This window comes from Lupinus angustifolius, chromosome LG01 (genome assembly GCF_001865875.1).
Source record: "Lupinus angustifolius cultivar Tanjil chromosome LG01, LupAngTanjil_v1.0, whole genome shotgun sequence".
Lineage (NCBI taxonomy): Eukaryota > Viridiplantae > Streptophyta > Magnoliopsida > Fabales > Fabaceae > Lupinus > Lupinus angustifolius.
In genome coordinates, this window is record NC_032009.1 from 22,623,039 (window position 1) to 22,643,959 (window position 20,921).

The following is a 20,921-nucleotide window of genomic DNA, read 5'->3' on the forward strand; positions in this document are numbered from 1 at the left end:
TAAATCTCAAATATCCCTGAAAAGCTTAAAGAAAAGCTCATAATTTTGTGTATAAAATGAGTATTCACTCTTGATTTAATAAAAAAATCTTAACATGCAAATAATCTATGGATGATTATAAGTTTTTTTTACTCACTTTACATTGGAAGCTTTACTCATTTTTATTTAAAAAAGATCACTAGATTTACTGTCTTGCATGAAACTTTAAGCTAAATGAAACTGAAGGGTAAACGAAAACTACAGCAGGCACATACAGACAAGAGTTTTTTTGGGTACAAACTAGAAATCATACAATTCATCATACAATAAAGTATCTCCTCATATGATGAGATAATTTATCTCATTTCACCATGAAAGTATGATATATGTATTATTTTGTTTAATTTTAAAATATTTTTGTAGAAAATGATTTAATCTAACACATGTATTTTAGTGGCCATAGTAGATAACTTATCTTTTTATACGAGAAGTGAGAAGAAGATAAAAAAAAAATAAGCATTGTTATTATAACCATGGATCAGTAAAACAAAATAAAGATAGCTACAATTTCCACAAAGCACATTCATAACTAGTCAAGCCAGGACACAAATGTCCCACAGCATTGTTGATACTTAGGGAAAAAAATCAAAATTTTGAAAATTGGTAAAAGTAATATATGAAGGATAATTCATAAATATGATTTTTAATTACGACAGAACATTGTAATAGACAATCAATTTAGTAGTTTCTTAAAATTGAATAAACAATATATAGAATAATGTACATAAAAAGAAAGAATTAAGGAGTAGGGAAAAAGAACTGAAAATCAAATAATGCGGTATTGTCCGTTACCGTTAATTTGTTTACGCTATTTATTCCATTTTGAAAAAATGCAGCGATAATTGATAGAGAAAATTTGAATAACATAACAACAATAACAAAGAAACTTTGCGCTCAACCTTTTATTCCTTTCCCTTCTTCTAATTTCTTTCAACCCTTTCAGCTCAAATTTGTTTATTTTTTGTCACAAAGTTTCAATTTTTGAATTTCAGAATGAGGGTGGCGAAAGCTTGGATTGCATAAGCCAGGGTTTTCGCTTCACCACATTCTCATGTTTCAATCCTTTCTAACGCCACGAGGTAATTCATAATATCCTTTTTTTTATTATATAATTCATCATTCAGATATGTATGTTTGGGTTTCTTTTTATGTATGATGAATTTGTTGTTTTTGAATTTTGGGTTATGTTCTGATTGATTTGAATTATTGTTTATTTTTTATTTCTAGACAAAAAACCATGTCCAATTTTGATGTTGGCAAGAACAGTAGTGAAGGTTCAGATAATCAGAACAAGTTATTAAAAGATGTTCAAACTATAAGCGAAGTTGTATACCTGGACAAAAGTTCTTTGAAGAAGGCAACATCTGCTGTGATTTCTCGATCCAAATCGACCGACAAATTCCCCGTGCCTGATCCAAAATCAAAGCCTAAAGCAAACAAAGAAGATAAATTGGACAAAGATAAGAAATCTATATGGAATTGGAAGCCATTAAAAGCCCTTAACATAAACCGCAGTCAAAAGTTTAATTGTTGTTTTTCTCTCCAAGTGCATTTGATTGAAGGGTTACCGTCGACTTTCAATGATGCCAACCTTTGTGTGTACTGGAAGAGGCGAGATGAGGTTATGATGACACCTCCGGCCAAGGTAATTCAATGCACGGCCGAGTTTGAGGAGAGGTTGACTTACACTTGCTCAATCTCTGGAAGTAAGAGTGGACCGCACGGCTCTGCAAAGTATGAAGCAAAGCATGTTTTGCTCTATGCTTCTATGGTTGGTGCGCCAGAACTTGATTTAGGGAAGCACCGGGTAGATCTCTCGAGGTTGCTTCCTCTCACACTGAAAGAGCTTGAAGAGGAGAAGAGCTCGGGGAAGTGGACTACAAGTTTTAGATTATCAGGAGCAGCTACGGGTGCCGCAATGAATGTCAGTTTTGGGTATGTGGTGGTTAGTGATAACACCAGTGCTACAAGAGACAACCATATTGCTCCCGGCACATTGACTTTGAGGCAAAATAGTCTGGCGTCTTTGATGAAACCGGATCAGTCTGACAGGAGTGTAAGGCGTACTGGAAGTTTGCCAAGCATTATCAATCAGTATTCATGTCAAAATATAGATGTGGTAAAGGATCTTCATGAGGTATTGCCACTATCAAAATCAGAATTAGCCATCTCAATAGACACCTTATATAAAAAAATTGAAGAAAAAAACACCTTTAGTCCTCTGAAAAATGAACCTGAACTTGATGTATTTACAAAAACTCTTGAAATGATCAAACCAGATGCCTGTATTTCATCTGAGACTGGAAAAGAAAAACCAAAAGAGCATCCAGGTAATGAAGGAAAAACATGTAGCCCAGTGCATGACAAACCTGAATTTGATGTGTTTCAAGAAAATGTGAAGACAGTTAAGTCACATTGTTATCCTTTACCTGATTCTGGAAAAGAAAATCATGAAGAGTGTGAAGTTAAGGACGGAAAAACATGTAATCCAGTGCATGGCAAACCTGAATTTGTTGTGTTCCAAGAAAACATGGAGACGGTTAAGCCAGATGATTATCCTTCACCTGACTCTGGAAACGAAAATTGTGAAAAGTGTGAAGGTGATGGGTTTTTTGTTGTTGATCAGGGGATAGAATTGTCATCGAATGAACATGTTAAACGAGAGGAACCAGTCACAAAGGCTCTTGCTGATGCTCATACAGTTGACCGTATCTCTACGATTGATGCTGCTGCCATACAAGTATCTTTTGAAGATAGTTATAATAATGATTCCCTGTATGAGGTAGATGATAGTTCAAAAGAAAAGACTGTGGTACATGAATTTTCTTACGAAGAGGGCACCATATGCACAACAGAACTTCTCCTGCAAGAACTAGAATCAGCTTTAAACAGTGTCTCAGATTTGGAGAGTGTGGCACTTGACTCTCCTGATATTATGGAAGCCAAATCTGAATATAAGATGAGAAAGTCCCATAGCTTGGACGATGTTACAGAATCAGTTGCCAGTGAATTCTTAAGTATGCTAGGCATAGACCATAATCCAATGAGCTCGAGTTCTGAAAGTGAGACTGAGTCTCCAAGAGAGCGCCTTTTAAGACAATTTGAGAAGGACACACTCTCTGAGGGCTTCTCTTTATTTAATTTTGAAATGGGCAATGATAATGAAGCAGATGATAACTATGATGATTCTTTTGGATTTGAGCAGTGGGAATTCTCTGACAGTATTAACTCATCATCCATGTTGGAAGATCTGAAGGAAGAGCATTTAATCGAGTCTCGGGATGTGAAGAGCAAAATGAAGCCACATATGTTAGAAGACATGGAAACAGAAGCCTTAATGCGTCAATGGGGTTTCAATGAGAATGCTTTTCAGCATTCTCCACCAAAAGACATTACTGGTTTTGGAAGTCCAATTCATTTACCGCCTGAAGAGTCTCACGTATTACCTCCTCTGGCAGAAGGGTTAGGCCCTTTTCTTCAGACAAAAGATGGGGGGTTTCTACGGTCTATGAATCCCGCACTTTTCAGGAATGGTAAATGTGGGGGGAACTTAATCATGCAGGTTTCCAACCCCGTTGTGGTACCTGCAGAAATGGGTTCTGGAATAATGGAGATTTTGCAGTGTTTGGCTTCAGTGGGAATTGAAAAGCTTTCCATGCAGGCAAAGAAATTAATGCCTCTGGAGGATATCACAGGGAAGAATATGCAACAAATAGCATGGGAATCTATGCCAGTCTCACAGGGTACAGAAAGGTTTGTCTATCCTTTTTTTATCATTGCTCTTGGAATCAAGTTTTTAACAGTTATTCCTCTAAAAAAAGTACTGATTGAATTTTGCTTCATTTTATGTAGGCAATGCCATTTGCAGCATGATTTAGTAACAGTGCAAGATGCTACTTGTGTTCAAAGGGACTCAAAAGGAACATCATCTGGACTAAAATCTATCAAGTTTAGTCCAAGTTCAGTTGGCAACCAGACAGGCAAAGAGTTTGTTTCATTGGATGATCTTGCTCCACTGGCTATGGATAAAATTGAAGCACTTTCAGTGGAGGGTTTGAGAATACAATCAGGTATGTCGGAGGAGGATGCACCATCAAACATCATTACACAATCCTTTGGAGAAATTTCAGCAATTCAGGGCAAGGGTGTTACTACTAGTGGGTCCCTTGACCTGGATGGAGCTGCTGCTTTGCAGTTGTTGGATTTAAAATATCACAGTGATGGCGATGATGGCATAATCGGCCTGTCATTAACTCTTGATGAATGGATGAGACTGGATTCTGGTGAAATTGATGACGATATAGATAATATCAGTGAGCACACTTCCAAAGTTCTAGCAGCCCATCACGCTAATAACTCTTTTGAGTTAATTTGTAGCAGCTCAAAGGGAGAAAGGAAACGAGGTAAAGGCACTGCCAGGAAATGTGGTTTGCTCGGAAACAATTTCACAGCAGCATTAATGGTGCAACTTCGCGATCCTATGAGAAATTATGAGCCTGTTGGAACACCAATGCTTGCTCTTATACAAGTTGAGAGGGTGTTTTTCCCACCAAAGCAAAAAATTTCAAGGAGTGTGTCTGAGGTCGGGAACAATGACAATGTGGGCGATGAGTGTGAAATAGTGGCGAAAGTGGAGATGAAGCAAAGCAAGAAAGAGGAGAAAAATTCTGAAGAGGAGGGCATTCCTCAGTTCAGAATTACTGAAGTCCATGTTGCCGGTCTCAAGAACGAACCTTACAAAAAGAAACTGTGGGGCACGTCAAACCAGCAACAATCCGGTTCTCGTTGGTTGCTTGCTAATGGAATGGGAAAGAGCAATAAGCATCCATTAATGAAGTCAAAGGCTGTATCTAAATCTACAAATAGTGCTCCAGTTACAACAAAGGTGCAACCTGGTGACACATTATGGAGCATTTCGTCTCGTATTTATGGTACTGGAACAAAATGGAAGGAATTGGTAGCACTGAATCCACATATAAGAAATCCCAATATCATTATACCTAATGAAACTATAAGAGTAGGTTGATCAGTGAGTGGAATGCACATTTTTTTATATTGAGGAGAGGTTATCCTTATGAGAGGGCATTGTTTGGAGTTGTTAATAGTTAACCATCTGATTCTAAACTCCCATGACTCTGGACCCAGCTTTAGGGATTGTTTGTTCTCAGAGCATCAATCAAAGTGGAACTACTCTAGAATATATGAAAGTTGCACGAGGTGGAGGAATAAAAGATGAATTTTACTATGTATGTTTTTATTTTAAGCTCGTTTGCAAAATACTTTTGCATTAATCTGCTGTATTTAAGTACTCTTGCAGTGCTTGTATTATTGTATATCACATCAGGTAAATTGTATACCAGTCTATGAATAGGTGGTAGATTGTTGCAGAAACAGTTACTATGTTGCAAACTTAACCTGCACCATTGTGGCCTCGTTCATATAATGAAAATATTTGTAGACTTGTCCCTCTGAGAACACTTGCGTCACAACCAATGTCCACACTTCAAGGAACTTGGCCATGATTCGTATAAGAACATGGCCAGAAACCCTACCAGATGTCCACAATATTGAGACTAGAAGCACAAATGAAAATTATCGAGTTCAAGTAGCAGATCATTAAAGCACAATAGAAGCACATCACTCGTGCCAATCCCTGGCTATGGCTTGAGGAATCAAATTAAGTCATTATTTAAGCATCAAATGCACTGCCATAATATTTTTCCATGCTCCAGTGGCTCGGCAGAGCTTTTGGGAATGCCCCAGAACTAATGCTGTCGCATACAATACATCAAATGCTGAATTAAAATTTTGACTGTTAACTTGCACCTTAAGCCAACTCTGTTGTTTTTCCAAAGCTAGAGTGTATGCTACTACATGGAACAGATTATAAATCTGATCAATCCAATGGAATAGCAAGGAAACATAGGAGAGAAAAATGTGAGCACAAATGAAACATTCTGCACGAAAGAATATGCTCACATACTAAGAACATAAATATCTCAGCCAGTACAGGATGAAGGTTGGGGCATGTTCAGAACCTACAAACTATCAAACATTTTAATATATCCACATAAGAATCCCATGACCAATGTATTGAATACAGCAAATGCCACACCAACATGACATTACATAGGACACCTAAGCCGCTACCTAGTTAAAAGTCCAATGTGATTGGGTTACAGGGGTGAGAACTAACCCACCCAATGATATCAAGGGCGTGCCCTCTTATTGCTGCACGAGGGGCACTTATACTGCTTGATGTGATCAGCCCTGGCAGGAGTGATCTTCACACATTTGCCATGGAACCATTTCTCGCATATGTCACAACAAATCCAAAACTCATCAGTTGCATAGTTTTCCCCACATGCACCACACAAGGTCTCCCCATGCTCCTCATCTTGTTCCACTAACACCTCCTCCTCATCTTCCACTAACACCTCCTCCTCCTCCTCTGCTAGCTTTGAGTACTTCCCTGATTCAGATCCTCGCTATTTTGTTTCAATAAAGAAACAATAATCGAGAAGTGAGATTTTAAGAAGGAAATAAATGAATAAGCAGCAATATCAACTTTTTATGCTGCATTAACAACTCTATTCAGCACTGTGTAGTTAGTTAGTTCAAGCAACTTATCCATATAAAGCATGAAAGAGTAGGGGGAAGAGGAAACATAATGTAGAATGTGATGTTAAGAAGGAAATAAATGAACAAGTAAGCAGCTTTACAATTCTACCAGCATCGATGATAACATAGCTAAAGCATGTTTTAAGTAACTAAAAACCATGAGGACAAATATTTATAGATTAAAAAATAGTGACAAGGTAGTGTTGATGGCTAAATCATCTTATAATAGAGCAATCCTGTTGTGACAAATAAAAATCAAATAGAGAAGACAATATAATATGCAGACAGAGTGAAAAAATAAATTTTACCCCTTTTGAGCCAGACTTTGATTTGTTACCAGTGACGTTCGAAATGGATGACTTTTCCATAGTTTGTTTCTTGGCAGTTCCAGTCACCACCTCAAATATTGTAGGTAGATCATTAACCATAGTGAACAGGCGTTTCCTGTATTGAGAATTGCACTTTATCATAGACCAGGATAAAAATCACAAGTATAGATATGGCAACAAATGTCGCATGGTCCACCTTTTGCTTTGAGTAGACCAAGTTTGGGACATTTACTATAGATGAATGCTATTTTGGAGGGGTAAGTTGGCTCGTTTCCAAAACTGGGTTTCAAACTTGGTAGAAATGAATGTTGGTTGTAATAAAAATAATTAAAAAACTAAGAAACTTTCCAACCATGTTGCGCTCTGACAGAATTAGACAACAAGTTAGCATGTCGTTCATCCAACTAGGAAGGGGACTTATAACACTCCAAATTCATGGGTACCCATAGAATTAGCTTTATTGTATCACAAAAGTTTTGTACTTCACCAAATTGTTCGTCATTTGTCTAGAGACCAGGAAACCATACCAAACAATGACAAAGAGATCTCGAAAAAAATCTGAATATTGTAATCTTTTCTATTAACTACATCAAAACAGCATTGCCAGATAGTTGGGCATAAGTTCATAGGAAAGGAAATTGCAGGCATCCAAAACATGTTCACATCCAACCTAGAAAACAATTACATGTAGCACATGACAGTAAAAGGATTATAAATTTGAAAAGGGAGTTTTACCTGTCTGCTCTATCAAATCCAAATCTCGCCCCAAAGTAGAAAGCCACAGCAAGTAACCATGCATCACTGTGAACAGCAACCAAAGACAACCAGTCCTTTTCTTGCATCCCATCCCTAGCAAAATTTATGCCCAAAGCAGGCTCGGGAAGTTCAGGAGGAACTTCTTCTGCTGGTAAATTAACCTCCCATTGTTCAGTGGGGAGCCCGTACAGACATAAATTATCCTTTTCTGGTGCACAAACAACAATTGAACAAATAAACCATCATCATATATGATTACAATGTAGTTCACTCTTCCCTTGTATTAAAGTGTTCTACTCGGCACGTTGTTCGTGACATTATAAAAAAATTGAGCATAGCAAATGGAGAGCAAAACAAAGCAACATAAAAAAACACAAAGTTTGAAGTCAAAGTTTGTTTGACTTAAACAGTTAAACAAATAAAGCATCAACATATGATTACAATTACAGTATAACTCACTCGTATTAACATGTTCTAATCTGCACAACATTTACAATATAATACAATAATTCAACCATAGCAAAAATGAAGAAAACAAAATAAAAACAAATCAAACAAAATTGTATAGCAAAAGTTTCAAGTCAAAGTTCTAAGGCCAGTGCATAAAATAATAACTAATTACCATATTATTCAAAGAAAAGAAACTCAGCGGTAAATTAAATATGAGAGATAAAAAACCCTAACCAGGATCACACTGCTGGAAAAATTGGTCAACATCTGCACAAAAAAAAGAATAAGGAGTAATTGAATTATAGAAAGTTCAAAAGAGGTAAATAATTAAGAAACCCTAGAAGATAGAAAAAAACCAGTGGTGAGGGCTTTGATGATTGCAACTCTACGTCCTTTGAAATCTTTGAAAACCTCTTCCACAGTTCGAGGATTGTATTGTGCTCCACCGTCCATCACACACTTTTGTTTTCAACTTTAGCGATGCAAAATGAAACAAATAAAGGAGAGAGAGAGAGAAGTGAAGTGAAGATAATAGAAGAAGAAGTGAAAAATGGGAGTGAGAGAGGGTCAAAAGCATAAAGCAGCTTTATCTGGTTACAGGGAGGAACATAGAAAACTGAGAAAAGTTAACCGTGTATGTAGATATAGTAACATTCTTTGTTGGCATTATTTCAGATTAAGGAAGTAATTTCTTTCGAATTCATAGTACCTATAAATGATATTTATTGGAATTGAACCTTTAGCTTTTGCTTCATTTAGATATAACTAGCGGATCTTATTTTATTAGACCAAAACTTCTTGATAAGTACAATTTCAATTATTTTTTATTCAATCTCAATTCAATTAACATCTAATAATGTGGAAATTAATTTTTTCTTTTAAGACAACAAATTTTCAACCTGGTGTCTATAATTTTGGTCTTACGAGAAGCAAACCTGTCTTCTCGTATTCATCTACTCGATTTACGTTTTATTTTTCACTTCGTCATATCTTTTAACAAAATTAGTATCAGCCATTTTCGATGATAAGTCAAAATGGAAAAAAATTCCAATTTGATTGGGGTGTGGAAAATGGAAATAAATATTAAAAAATACATTTGCATATTTAAATATATTTTGTCCTATCAGCCTACATGAATCACTTAATGCCTAGTGTTGGCATGTGCCCACAAAGTTTCATTTTTTGTGATGTACATTAATATATTAATGCCCCATTATTATAGTTATAATTGCACCTAAAAGTTCAAAAAACTAACCCTTTAAGGCTTTAACTTATATGTGTATGGCTGCTAAAAGCCCAGAGCATTTTATGATTCATTCCCAGAAGATTGTTCTCCATTGATACCTTCCAAATTCCAATCACATCCTTAATCTGCATCATATGCATCCAATGGTTCAAACGAATCAATCCTCGTCATGTTGACATTGCAGGTGTTGTCCTGAGGAGAGTAGAGAGATTCATGACAAGTATTACGGAAACTAGAAATGTATGTTGAGTAAGTTTAATCAATATGTCTTATTTTCGCTATTCCGAAGAGTAAGGTTGGATATATGTAGATGGTCCATATGAAACTTTAATGTCATAGCTCATATTCGTAAGGGTAAGGCTGTATATATGCAACTTGAATCCTCCATGCAACGAATTGGACATTCAAATCGAATTGATAAAAAATAGACATTAAAGAAATCGAGAAAAATATGGATATCACAGTAACCATTCATTAAAAACAACATAGTTAACAATAGTCCATAAACAAGATGTATATATTAGCTTTGGTATACAACTTTTGTTCTACATGTCATTTGTCAGATTCAATCAGGTTTGAAGCATGCAGATGGACAATAGATATAGCAAAATAAATGGCTTAAATGTGTATTTATCCCACTAAAATATATCCAATTTTGATTTGTCCCGATAATTTATTTTTAGATTTTGGTCCTCATATATTTCAAAATTATGGTTTTAGTCCCTAGTGATAATGTGGCTAACACCATTACACCACCATATAACACATGTCACAATAATTGGTGACAACCACCAATTATGATGTTGACCCATCATCTACAGAGACATAAAACTAAAACAATCAAATAAAGTTTAGACTAAAAACTAAGAAAAATTGAGGGACCAAAATCAAAGTTGTCTATATTTTCAAGGGATAAAAGCCCAAAATAAAATTACAAATTATCTAGGCATCTTCCATGTTCTGAAAACCACAATCCAAACAAAATTGTCCAATGAAACTGGATGTTGTGCAACATGTCCCAGTAGTAATCATATTCTCACAGAGGGCTCTTAAAGGCTGCAACTTCAAAAGGCAGAAACTGTTTGAATCCTTAGTTAGCTAATTAGTATCACCTCGACCCAATATCTGCATTATTAAACCAATTAAGTGAGCAAGAAGTAGAACAGAGATTGCTAAAAGTTTAGTGCTAAAGGGGGACCAAATATGACTGCAACAATGGCTAGGTAAAAGTTTGTGATAAAACAAAAATGGGAAAAGGAAACAAAAAGAAAGAAAGAAAGCTTCCACATCTCAGAATAAAAAAAGGATAAATTCATGCAAATGATTGAGCAAAATCTTTTCCACTTTCTTAATCTATCACAGTCCTGAAAAAGATATGGAATGTTAAAAAGTATGTTTACCGTTTTCACTTTTTCTCTCTGGAACATGCTGTTCAAAAAACTGCTGAATTGTTCTCCAGTAGTGATCACCAACATTCAGCCAAGTATGCATATGCATGCCAGTAGGAAAATCCACAAAGAGACACCGATTATTACGAGCAGCCGCCTTAGCATAAAGCATTTGCATATGTGCTGGTGGAACCATCTCATCTTGCAATCCAGAGAGAAAAAGAATGGGCTGCTTGATCTGCAATTAAAATAGTAATTAGAAAAGTTATATAACATATGAATCTAGCCCGAGAATAACAGAAGAAAGGGGAAGCAGCAAAAAATACAATCTAGAGATAAAGAAATATTCTAAAAGTTAAAAATCAGCATCCTCCTCAATAGCTTAACAAAGGATAAAGCCCAGTTAACTATATATTATGTTAAAATATATGGAAAATTTATCATAATAGCTCTTATTATATCTTAAAATATTTTAGAGTATTCTATTTAGGATTTATTTCCTATTTATATTCCCTAATTGGTCTCCTTATTTGATTAGGATTAGGAGAATAGGAATGCTGAGTTTGTCTTTTATATCAAATTACCATCCATCACATTTAATCAATATCAATCTCATTATTCTGAGACTCTACTCTCATTTCCCAATTCCTTACCTAATATCCTCTATTTTAACATGATATCGAAGCCTATTAATCTATTATGATAAAATTCCAATCCCGGATGTGATGGGTGTGTTAAGAATTAAATCCCATATTGGTAATGACTTGAGCAACCCACCCAAGAAAACAGCCCCAATTCCTTACCTAATATCCTCTATTTTAACAAGAAACTATTTATAATGACTTGAGCAACCCACCCACCATGAGCAAGCTATAGGATGGAGTTAGGCCTAGCTATTCTAACATATTATAAAAAAAGCCCGGTCATTATGCCAAGTGACCTAATTCTAATAAGTACATTATCTTTTACTTGTAAATGCATAGCACAATCAAAAGAATATAATGCGACATTTGTATTTCCATCATCACTCACCTCACCAACAACATCAATAGTACGCCATGGAGAACGTACAACAAAATTGAGTAGTTTGGGACCTTTTGAACTGCTGCCTCCAATAACCCACTTCAAAAAAGGTAACAAAACTCCAGCCATATCTAATATAGATGTGAAAGTATTTTCCAGTATCAGTGCAGCAACCTAAAAACAGAAAGAAGCCAAAACAGAATGTACGTTAAAGGTGCAAATTGTTGCTGAGAATAACATGGAGATACCTAGCTAAATTTCTGAACAGAAAATTTGCATCAGTCTCTATGTTTAGCCTACTATGTAACATTACTTCCATGTATTTCTACATAAAAGAAATGTCAGAAGAAGAAAGCTACTAACATGCTGCAAAGCAAAACTTCTGCTTTAAATCCCCTTTAATCAAAGAGAATAAAGTATCTCCTCGTACCAAAAGATAATTTATCTCCTACAACCAGTAAAAGTATGACATGTGTAATGTTTTGGTTAGTTTTAAAAATATTTTTGGAGAAAATAATTAAATAGGACATGTATCATGATTTTATTGGCCGGAGGAGATAACTTATCTCCTTATACCAGAAGATACTTTATTCTCCTTAATCAAATGCACGCAATAATAATATAATTAAAAGTCTCGGTACACAAAATATTCAAATATTAAGATAGCTGTCTTGAAAGGAAAAAAGGGTTTAGTGCCCATTTTTATCACTTAGATTTTACATCTTAAGAACTATTTTACTCTATAAACATCAAAAGTGATATATTTTCACTAAAAAGAAAATTCAAAATGAATACTTCTATAAAATCGGTGTTCAAAAGGTGCCCCTTATAAACTGTTGTGAAGAATCTTAATTATGCTTTTTGGAAGCCCTAAGGGAACAATGCTGGAAACACTTCATGACGAATAATCCATAACAAAGAAAAACTACTAAAGGAAGGGGTTCCTAGATCATTTTACAACATGTAACATCAATAAAGAGAAGCATTCGGTATGCAAATTGTAGACCCAAAAAAAAAATCATGAAAGAATTGATTTTGTAGCAACACTTAGAAAGCGCTACAAGAATCAAGATTTTACAATCCTATTAGCAGCACAAATCTTTTACCAAGGAGGCAAGCAATAAAATTGGCATAATAAAAAATCTAAAACAAGATAGATTCAACAATATAAATATTATATTCCCAGGAATGTAATATAGTGTTATTATATGCATTCTTCTGTGAATCTTGCAGAAAACAAAGCTTGTAATATTAATATTCTAAAGACATGATTATTTACTGGCTATAATGGAGAATGACCACTGAAAAAACCCTCATAGTTTTCACCCAGAACAGCATGGGCATTAAAACCCATAGAGATAAATGCAAAGGTTCACAAAAGGTACCTTGTCAGGGTTATTTTTTGTTACTACAGTGCCAACTGCACCACCAAGTGATCGTCCAAATACAACTATTCTAGATGTGTCAATATCAGTCCTTTGAGAGAGATGGTCTAATGCAGCCTAGGCACAAAGAAACAATGAAATCAGAAAAAACAATTGTATAAAAAGAGTGATGACCAAAGTAAGGGTATTTATATAAGCATACCTGAGCATCCTTAGTAATTCCATGTTGAGAAGGATAGCCATCACTTGCTCCATAACTGCTCATTGAATGATACATTAGTGCCAAAGTCAGAAGGTGAAATATACTTTTTAAGTTAACAACATGACCTAGCTGACACACAGCTATACAGAAATAGTAAGATCAGGACACGAAGATCTAACACATACCCTCTATAAGAAAGCATGAAAACATTGCATTTTAACTGCTGCAACATCATGCAAACCATTTCAAGACGATGAGCAATATCTAAAAGTCAGTAGTCAAGGCCATCAAAACATATTGTACCTAATTCCTGATCAAGTAGAGAGATACATGAAATAAAAAACAATTTATTTATTCCTAATATCTAGCACTAGGATACTTCCAGCATTTTCTTGAAAAAACAAAATGGTCGGACCTGTCAATGGAACATAAGAAAAAAGAAGCGCATTAGAACAATACTTAAGTCACTGAATATCACTAAATACAAATAGAGCATGTCAAACGTGCACCCACACAGATCATAATGCAATGAGCCAATCCCCAAGCTCATCCCAACAAACAAAGTGCCTGTCCGCCAGTCAATATAGCCCCCGAGAAATGAAAAAAATCCTAACTGTCTCATGAATTTATAAGAAAGGTGGCACAATGCACGATACTGACACCTAGTGGGGTCGAAAGAAGATGGATATATGCAGTCTTATCCTCGCAAGCTGATAGGCTGTTTCCGGATTATTTTTACAAGGGTGACATAGTGCACGAGGCCCCAACCTACTAGAGTTTGGGACATGCTAGTCCCTATTGGACTACTTTCACAAACCAATTTGGATTTTTTTCACTTTCAATAACCTAACTGTGTATTACTCTAAAACAATTAAATCCTTTTATCCTATTCAATCTATAAATAACCCTCCCATGCCAAATTATGAGTTTAAATACAACAACCAAGTAACAATTAACACCCCAATCCCAATACCAATACCAAAGCAAAACTTGCATAGATTGAAACCTAAATTGAGTGAAATTAAGATATAAAAGAGAACCTCGACAATCAGGGAAGAGCTTAATGAACCAAGCATGAAGGCGAACACCATCGGAAGATCTAAGCCATACATCTTCATAAGAGAGACTGAGACGAGAAGGAGTTATGGCGTAAGATTTGGTCACGCCGGGCAGAACGGGCACATAAACAAGTTTCTCTTGAAACGCGATAAGCATTGAAAATCCAGCCACTACTAACCCTCCTACTCCGTATAAAGCTAAGTTCAAGTATGAAACCATTCTTCGTTTGAGTTTTCAAGGAGAATAGAAGCACTGGATATGTGTCTTTGAGTTCAAGTAGAGAAGAAGAAGAAGATGATGAAGAAGTGGTGTTTGGTTTCAAATTGTGGCTGTTTTCTTGGGAAACACAAACCCAATGGGAATAATGGGGATTGGAAAATTTATTTTGCAATATTATTCAAATTTGTGACGTTGTTCATGAGGTATTTTAACATCCACAAACATTAAAAATTGGATTTAATATGTATACAGTATAAATGCTTTTTACACTACAGTATTCAACATTGATTTATTTATTTATTAACCATCATTAATTCTTAAACAAAAGTAATACAAATCAATTGTAAATAATATGATGACAATGTAAAATTAATGCACAGATTTTAAAGTCTACAAAAGTAAGAAATAGACGCTAACAAAAGATATTCTTTCATTCTTATCAAGACATTAGTGTATTATAATTATTAAGTGGTGTCTATAAGATAAACAAACAAGCCTAAATATTAGTCTAATCTTATGGTAAGTATTAACTGAAGTCTATAAAATAAGTTACAAATAAATTCTAAAGTTGAGTTTTTATGATGTGGTATGTTTAATCTATGACGTGTGTTTAAAAAATTGGTTAATGTAGGTAATATTTATTTCAAGGGTCTTTATACTAGAAATTTTTTATCTCTCACTATCCAAAAAAACCAGATTAATACAATTTACTATAAATAAAAAATATCCAAAATCCTTCTAAAGATAGCTTATGCTTCATGTATTTAAACATTTATTCATTAACTCATTACCTAAACGGTTAGTTTTGGTGATATGATAAATCTCAATTAAAGTGAGTCTAGATGTAAATTGAAAATAGGATGGTATATACTATTAATTATTATTTAATTAAAGTGTTTATGTCAACCCATCAAAGCTAGAGGATGTAGAACATCTTATGTGTTTACTTTTCAATTATTTTTTTAAAAGGCTTAAATGTGTTTTTTAACCCGATATATATTAATTTTAGTCGAACATTTTTTACTTTACTCCGTACATTTTCTAAGCATTATGCAAATACAAATTATCATTAGTTTCCGATGAAAATTGTTCACATGTCCTGAAAAATGCACTTAGCTAATAGAGACATATCACAAGTGTCACAATGGCAACGAACTCGAGCGAACACTACAACACTACAGGGATTTATACACAGTGAAAAGTTTGGTAGTTCCAGTCAATAAACTATGGATAAGTTTAAATTCCAAGTTCAAACCTCTACAATCAAGTTTAAAAAATAAAACACACCAATGGAAACAATAACAACTATAAAATACATGTCTAAGAACTAGCAAAGGTGTGAGTGGTAATGCAGAGTCTCTCAAAATACAACATTTCTGTAACACATGGTTATTATGAAACACAAAGTTTAGTGACTAAGCCAAGGATGATTTGCCTGACCGGTAAGGTTAATTTTGCTCGGTTCCGCCGCCACTGAAGGTGAATCCCCCGCTGCATTGTGATGCTCGTAGTTCTATATTCGGGGAGTTACCTAAGAATTGTAGTTCATGCTGCCTAAATATGACACTGTTGCTGGACAAAGTTGTTAGTTCAGCATTTTCTCGCATTCTTGAGGGATGACTTTCCACCTCAGATGCATCTTTATTTTTATATAAGTTCACAGGGTCTGAGCCTGAATGAGCACTAGAGACAACTTCTGCATTAGATTGTTGCAGCTGTTTAGCACTAAGAAAGCGTCCGCCTGTTCCCCTAACCCTCTTCAAAGCGTGGCGGTGCCGAGACTCGTGAAGATATGGCTGCAATAATTAGAAAAGGAGGGAACTTGGTAAGTAACAACATTTCTTGTAGTCCAAGGCACAAAAGCAGGCAACAGCTGTGCTATACGATTTAACATTCCTCATGATGGAATCATAAGTAGTAAACCGAATAGTGCAAATGTAAATTAAACTGGTGAGATTAACAGGTGACCGATGCCCATTACATATGTACTCATGGAGCATACCTTACGACTTTTGATGAGTTTGTTTTGAGCCTCAAGTTTTGCTCGCGACTGTCGCCTTCGCAGTATGCCATGGTATTGTTTTGCATTGACATAAATGGGCCCATCTTCTGCAAAATCGGGTGGTAATGCAATTCTGGCGGATGCTAATCCCAGGCCCAGCATTTGGGGAAACATTTGGGATTGATTCTAAAAAATTTCAAAAAAGACAGTGCTATAATCATATTAAGTTAATATAGAAAAAAATCAAAGTGTAAATTAAAACTTCAAAATTCAAATCAACAATAGCACAAATCATAAATTGCATCTAAAAATATGAAGAGCATGCAGAATATGTAGCTGACAAAACTTACAATAGCATGTGGTCCATAAGCAACTAATGAACCACCAAAAGAAGGATCACCATCATAAGGATAAGGAGCATAAGCCTGGAATTGTAGAACAGAAACTAGTTAATAACTAAAACAGCAATCGGAAAATCTTATATACGGCAGCTTCACATACCATTGAGTGACTGCAATCGACTTGTGAACAATTGAACACCGTATCAGTGTGATTCAACAAGAGGAACATCTTCAATAAGCCATCCACATATCCATTATTTAGTTCTTGATCTGGTAGAATGGTTTTGTGTCACCGGCTCCGAGGTATAAAGTAAGACAATGATTATCAAATACCTACAAAAAAGTGTGAATATGATACATGATGCATATGATGAATAACGATACAGGAATCATACGTATTTACATTCCTAAGGACAGCAACACAGCATGCATTTCTAAAGGACGAGAGGGAAGGATGCAATGTTCCTAAAATAGGATATCCTATAGGACAGACCATAGACAGTCACAAAATTTAATAACATATTTAAACCCAAATCAGCAAGTTACCCAAGAGCATAGACACATAATAAAAGAGTAACCACTTCTCCAAATGTTCAAATTTTACTGATACCAAGGAATAGAAATGAAAATAAAACTTGACGACGTAGAACTTGATGCTGCCATATTCAATTATCAGGTAGAACTTCCACTAATTATTCGAATCGGGAGCAGGCTATATCAAATCAAAGCAATTTCAGTGTAAACTTTTAGGATACTCTTATTTGCTTATCATGTTGGTAATCTAAGGGAGTGTTTGGGTTGCTTTATGTTTTCATTTTCAGTTATTATGTTTCCACTAATATAAAAATGTAACCATTTACTCTCATCTTTTCATCAGTGCTGCTACATTCATTTCTAAGCCACTATGGCCAAAGTATTAAACTTTTCCTTCTGCCACCTGAATCACAGTTATCAACATTATTAAAATTATGGTATGTGTTTTATGATGCTTATAAGACTGTGTAAAAGAAATAGTATTCTAGGATGCAACATAGCTTACCACTCTAGGAGAACTTAACAGTATTGCAGCCTTAGTTTTCAAAACCTTCAATTACACCTACAAAATAAGCATCCCAAAATTAAACAATCATGGTGCCAGATAATGACTCAGATAAAGTCCTATAGCATCAACTTAATGGAAAAATAATGATTAAAAGTTTTTTTTATAGCAGCAAGCTCCAAATAAAAATACTTGTCATTCCCCTTCACACATGTTCTTGATATTTATGAATGAAAAACTAAAAAAAAGAGATAGATTCTGAAATTTGAGTGAGAGAGACATATTTTATACATTGGCTTGTTTAACAAGAGAGTCCATCTTAATTTAGTTATAATATGATCCAGATAATATCAGTAATAAAAGAAGAAGAAGAAGAAGAAGAAGAAATGAAAAAACATGAACATGCAAAACATGCTAAAAAAACTAGATCAACCCAACCACAAAATGCAAACCTATATATTCCATATTCACAATGACCATAGACAACAAAAACTGAGAGAGATAAGAAGCAGAAGGGTAAAAGGGGACACAGGGACAGTATCAAGTGACCTCAAACTCCACATGCAAAAAGGTAACCAGAAAACATAAACCTTATCACTAACAAAAACATAAGTTCCAAAACAGTGAAGTTATTAGGATATGACATAGAAGAGGAATCAGTGGAAAAAGTGTATAGAGGAAACAGGATAAGGAGGAATAAGAAAAATAATACCTTTAGGATGATATAGATGCTGAGTTCAACTTGGGCATGTCTCATTTGTTGAAGGTTATACACTTTGTTTCTCACTCTACACTTGTTACTTCTTTTTCACTTCCACTATACTACTACCCTATGGCTATTTGGGTTAGTTCAAATCACACATAGATATTGTCCATAAATACTCTCACAACACTCCATCATCATCATTATCTATCTTTGGCTTTACTTTGCTTTTTTATTTTGTTATTATCATCAAACAGTGAAATCCAAAATAAATGTTAAAAAACACTCCATTTTATATATGAGTTTTTTTACTGTCGGTTTATTTTAAAATGTGATATACTTAGTTTTTTTTACCCAGGCAACGAAAATGACCTTAGCAAACAATATTAAGGTTATCATATATAACCCCTTACTTTTTTATTAGTTAAAATAAATGTGTGATATCTGAGTTCTACGTCAAACCGGAAGAGGTCATTTATAGGGTTTAATCGATTTAAATAATTAAACTGTTCGGTTGGACCGGATGATTTTATATATAATTAATAATTTTTATCAATAAATATATACTTATATATAAATGTAAAATTTTATATAATTAATAATTATGTATAATTATATTAAGATAACATCTCTATAAAACAAAAAAGAGTAGAGTAGTGTTCCATTTTTTAATTTTAAGTAAACCATCAGATTTGTTTTCCGGATTATTATAGTTTAACCGGGTTTAACACGATCAGACTGAAATTTTTCCGATTTAAAGCGTTCTATCGATTAAGACTACAAATTAGAACCATTATCAAGTTCGGTCAATAGTTAAATCAGTCAGACGTCCTCTGGTTCTCACTTAAAATACATAAAAAATCAGAAAATATTAACCTCATTGAATGATATAAAATGGATACATTTTAATCTTCTCAATTTCATCACTTTAAATTCCCCCTCAAATCCAGTCTATATTTGAAGTGTTAAAATGGCATATATTACCATCCTTTGTAAATTACACCTCATTTTCTAAAAAGGTCTCTTATGATAGAGATTATTTGTACTCATTTTTCTATCTCATTTTCATATATCTTGCGATTAAAAAATATCATTTAATTAAAAGAATGATATTAAAAATATAAACTAACATTTTATATTACTTTATAAAATTTGTTTTATAAGATTCAATTTATGAATATAAAATCTATACATAGATAATATAATACACAATTGGTATATTATTCACATTTATTTATTTGAATTATTTTTTTTAAAAAATTAATAATAATTAAAAATAAATAACAAGTGACACAATAATAGTATAAAAAACTTTTATATTATCAATGTGTAGTTTTTTTTTCTTAATTTATTGGGACATAGAATCTCTATTGGCCAACTACGCCCTTAGTCAACTATGAATGGGGGATTGGCATTTGTCTTCTTCACTCTTGGTCACTTCAGAATCACATGCTATCATTATATTTATTTATTTTTATTCAATATAGCCGGCAAGAAATAAATAAATAAAAATGAAAAAATATATATACTCATATGATTATACATGCACTATTGAAATATTTATATACAATAAATGCAAAAATAGTCAAAGTACAAATATTTGAAAATATGAAATAAAAATAATATTTTTGCAATCATAACATGAAATTAAATTTGAAAATAATTTTGCACATTAAACATACCATAATTCTTCTCATTTTCCCCCTTTTTCTCCTTGGAAGATAAAACGTTCATAGAAGTCTGATTTTTTTAGTACATCATAGAAGTGAGTTTTGTATTCACTATAAAAGTATATTAAACATCTAATATTGATTAAGAATCAAGTAGTCAGCAACTATATATATGTGTCTAATATTGCTTATTTTTTCAAAAGTTTTCTCACAAAGTTTTTATTATAAATCATTTTAAATACTATGTTGACCTTTATTTATTAATTTCTAAAATTCCCACCACCTTCCACGTTCCCTGTTAATGTGACATTTGGCCTTCAAATTCAAATGTCCAATTATTCATTTCTGCTATTTTTTAATCAGAGAGGTCTTTCCTTAGAATCTCGGATAAAATCCATGGTGCAAAGTGCAAACAACCAATTTGTCCTTTTTCCTTTTGGGTTCTTTAA

The 20,921-nt window shown here is 34.1% G+C and overlaps 4 protein-coding genes across 8 annotated transcripts; 1 reads left to right on the forward strand and 3 right to left on the reverse strand.

Moving 5' to 3' along the window:
- LOC109356225 (protein PLASTID MOVEMENT IMPAIRED 1-RELATED 1-like) lies at positions 834-5,514 on the forward strand. Its single transcript, XM_019599561.1, has 4 exons — positions 834-1,118; positions 1,267-2,369; positions 2,505-3,792; positions 3,892-5,514. Exons 2-4 carry the CDS (start codon positions 1,277-1,279, stop codon positions 5,063-5,065), a joined length of 3,555 nt encoding a protein of 1,184 aa, XP_019455106.1. The 5' UTR covers positions 834-1,118; positions 1,267-1,276; the 3' UTR covers positions 5,066-5,514.
- Positions 6,010-8,823, reverse strand: LOC109356218 (PHD finger protein ALFIN-LIKE 4-like). The gene is made up of 5 exons (XM_019599551.1): positions 8,552-8,823; positions 8,430-8,462; positions 7,725-7,953; positions 6,969-7,104; positions 6,010-6,527 (listed from the first exon to the last, which is right to left on the reverse strand). The coding sequence occupies exons 1-5, from the start codon at positions 8,646-8,648 to the stop codon at positions 6,249-6,251; spliced, it is 774 nt and encodes a 257-aa protein (XP_019455096.1). The 5' UTR covers positions 8,649-8,823; the 3' UTR covers positions 6,010-6,248.
- Positions 10,177-14,838, reverse strand: LOC109356231 (protein bem46-like). Its single transcript, XM_019599564.1, has 8 exons — positions 14,480-14,838; positions 13,819-13,854; positions 13,625-13,703; positions 13,440-13,494; positions 13,238-13,354; positions 11,862-12,026; positions 10,842-11,067; positions 10,177-10,566 (listed from the first exon to the last, which is right to left on the reverse strand). The coding sequence occupies exons 1-8, from the start codon at positions 14,715-14,717 to the stop codon at positions 10,550-10,552; spliced, it is 933 nt and encodes a 310-aa protein (XP_019455109.1). The 5' UTR covers positions 14,718-14,838; the 3' UTR covers positions 10,177-10,549.
- On the reverse strand, positions 15,911-18,937 carry LOC109356232 (nuclear transcription factor Y subunit A-7-like). 5 transcript variants are annotated; one of them, XR_002108716.1, is made up of 7 exons: positions 18,812-18,937; positions 18,100-18,156; positions 17,221-17,352; positions 17,070-17,144; positions 16,720-16,905; positions 16,085-16,513; positions 15,911-16,053 (listed from the first exon to the last, which is right to left on the reverse strand). XR_002108716.1 is itself a non-coding variant. In XM_019599574.1 (6 exons), the coding sequence occupies exons 3-6, from the start codon at positions 17,287-17,289 to the stop codon at positions 16,166-16,168; spliced, it is 678 nt and encodes a 225-aa protein (XP_019455119.1). In that variant the 5' UTR covers positions 17,290-17,393; positions 18,100-18,156; positions 18,812-18,937; the 3' UTR covers positions 15,911-16,165. The 5 variants fall into 5 exon arrangements, 1 of the variants encoding a protein (XP_019455119.1); XR_002108713.1 differs by having other exon boundaries at positions 17,221-17,393; XR_002108715.1 differs by lacking the exon at positions 18,812-18,937 and adding an exon at positions 18,690-18,748 and having other exon boundaries at positions 17,221-17,393.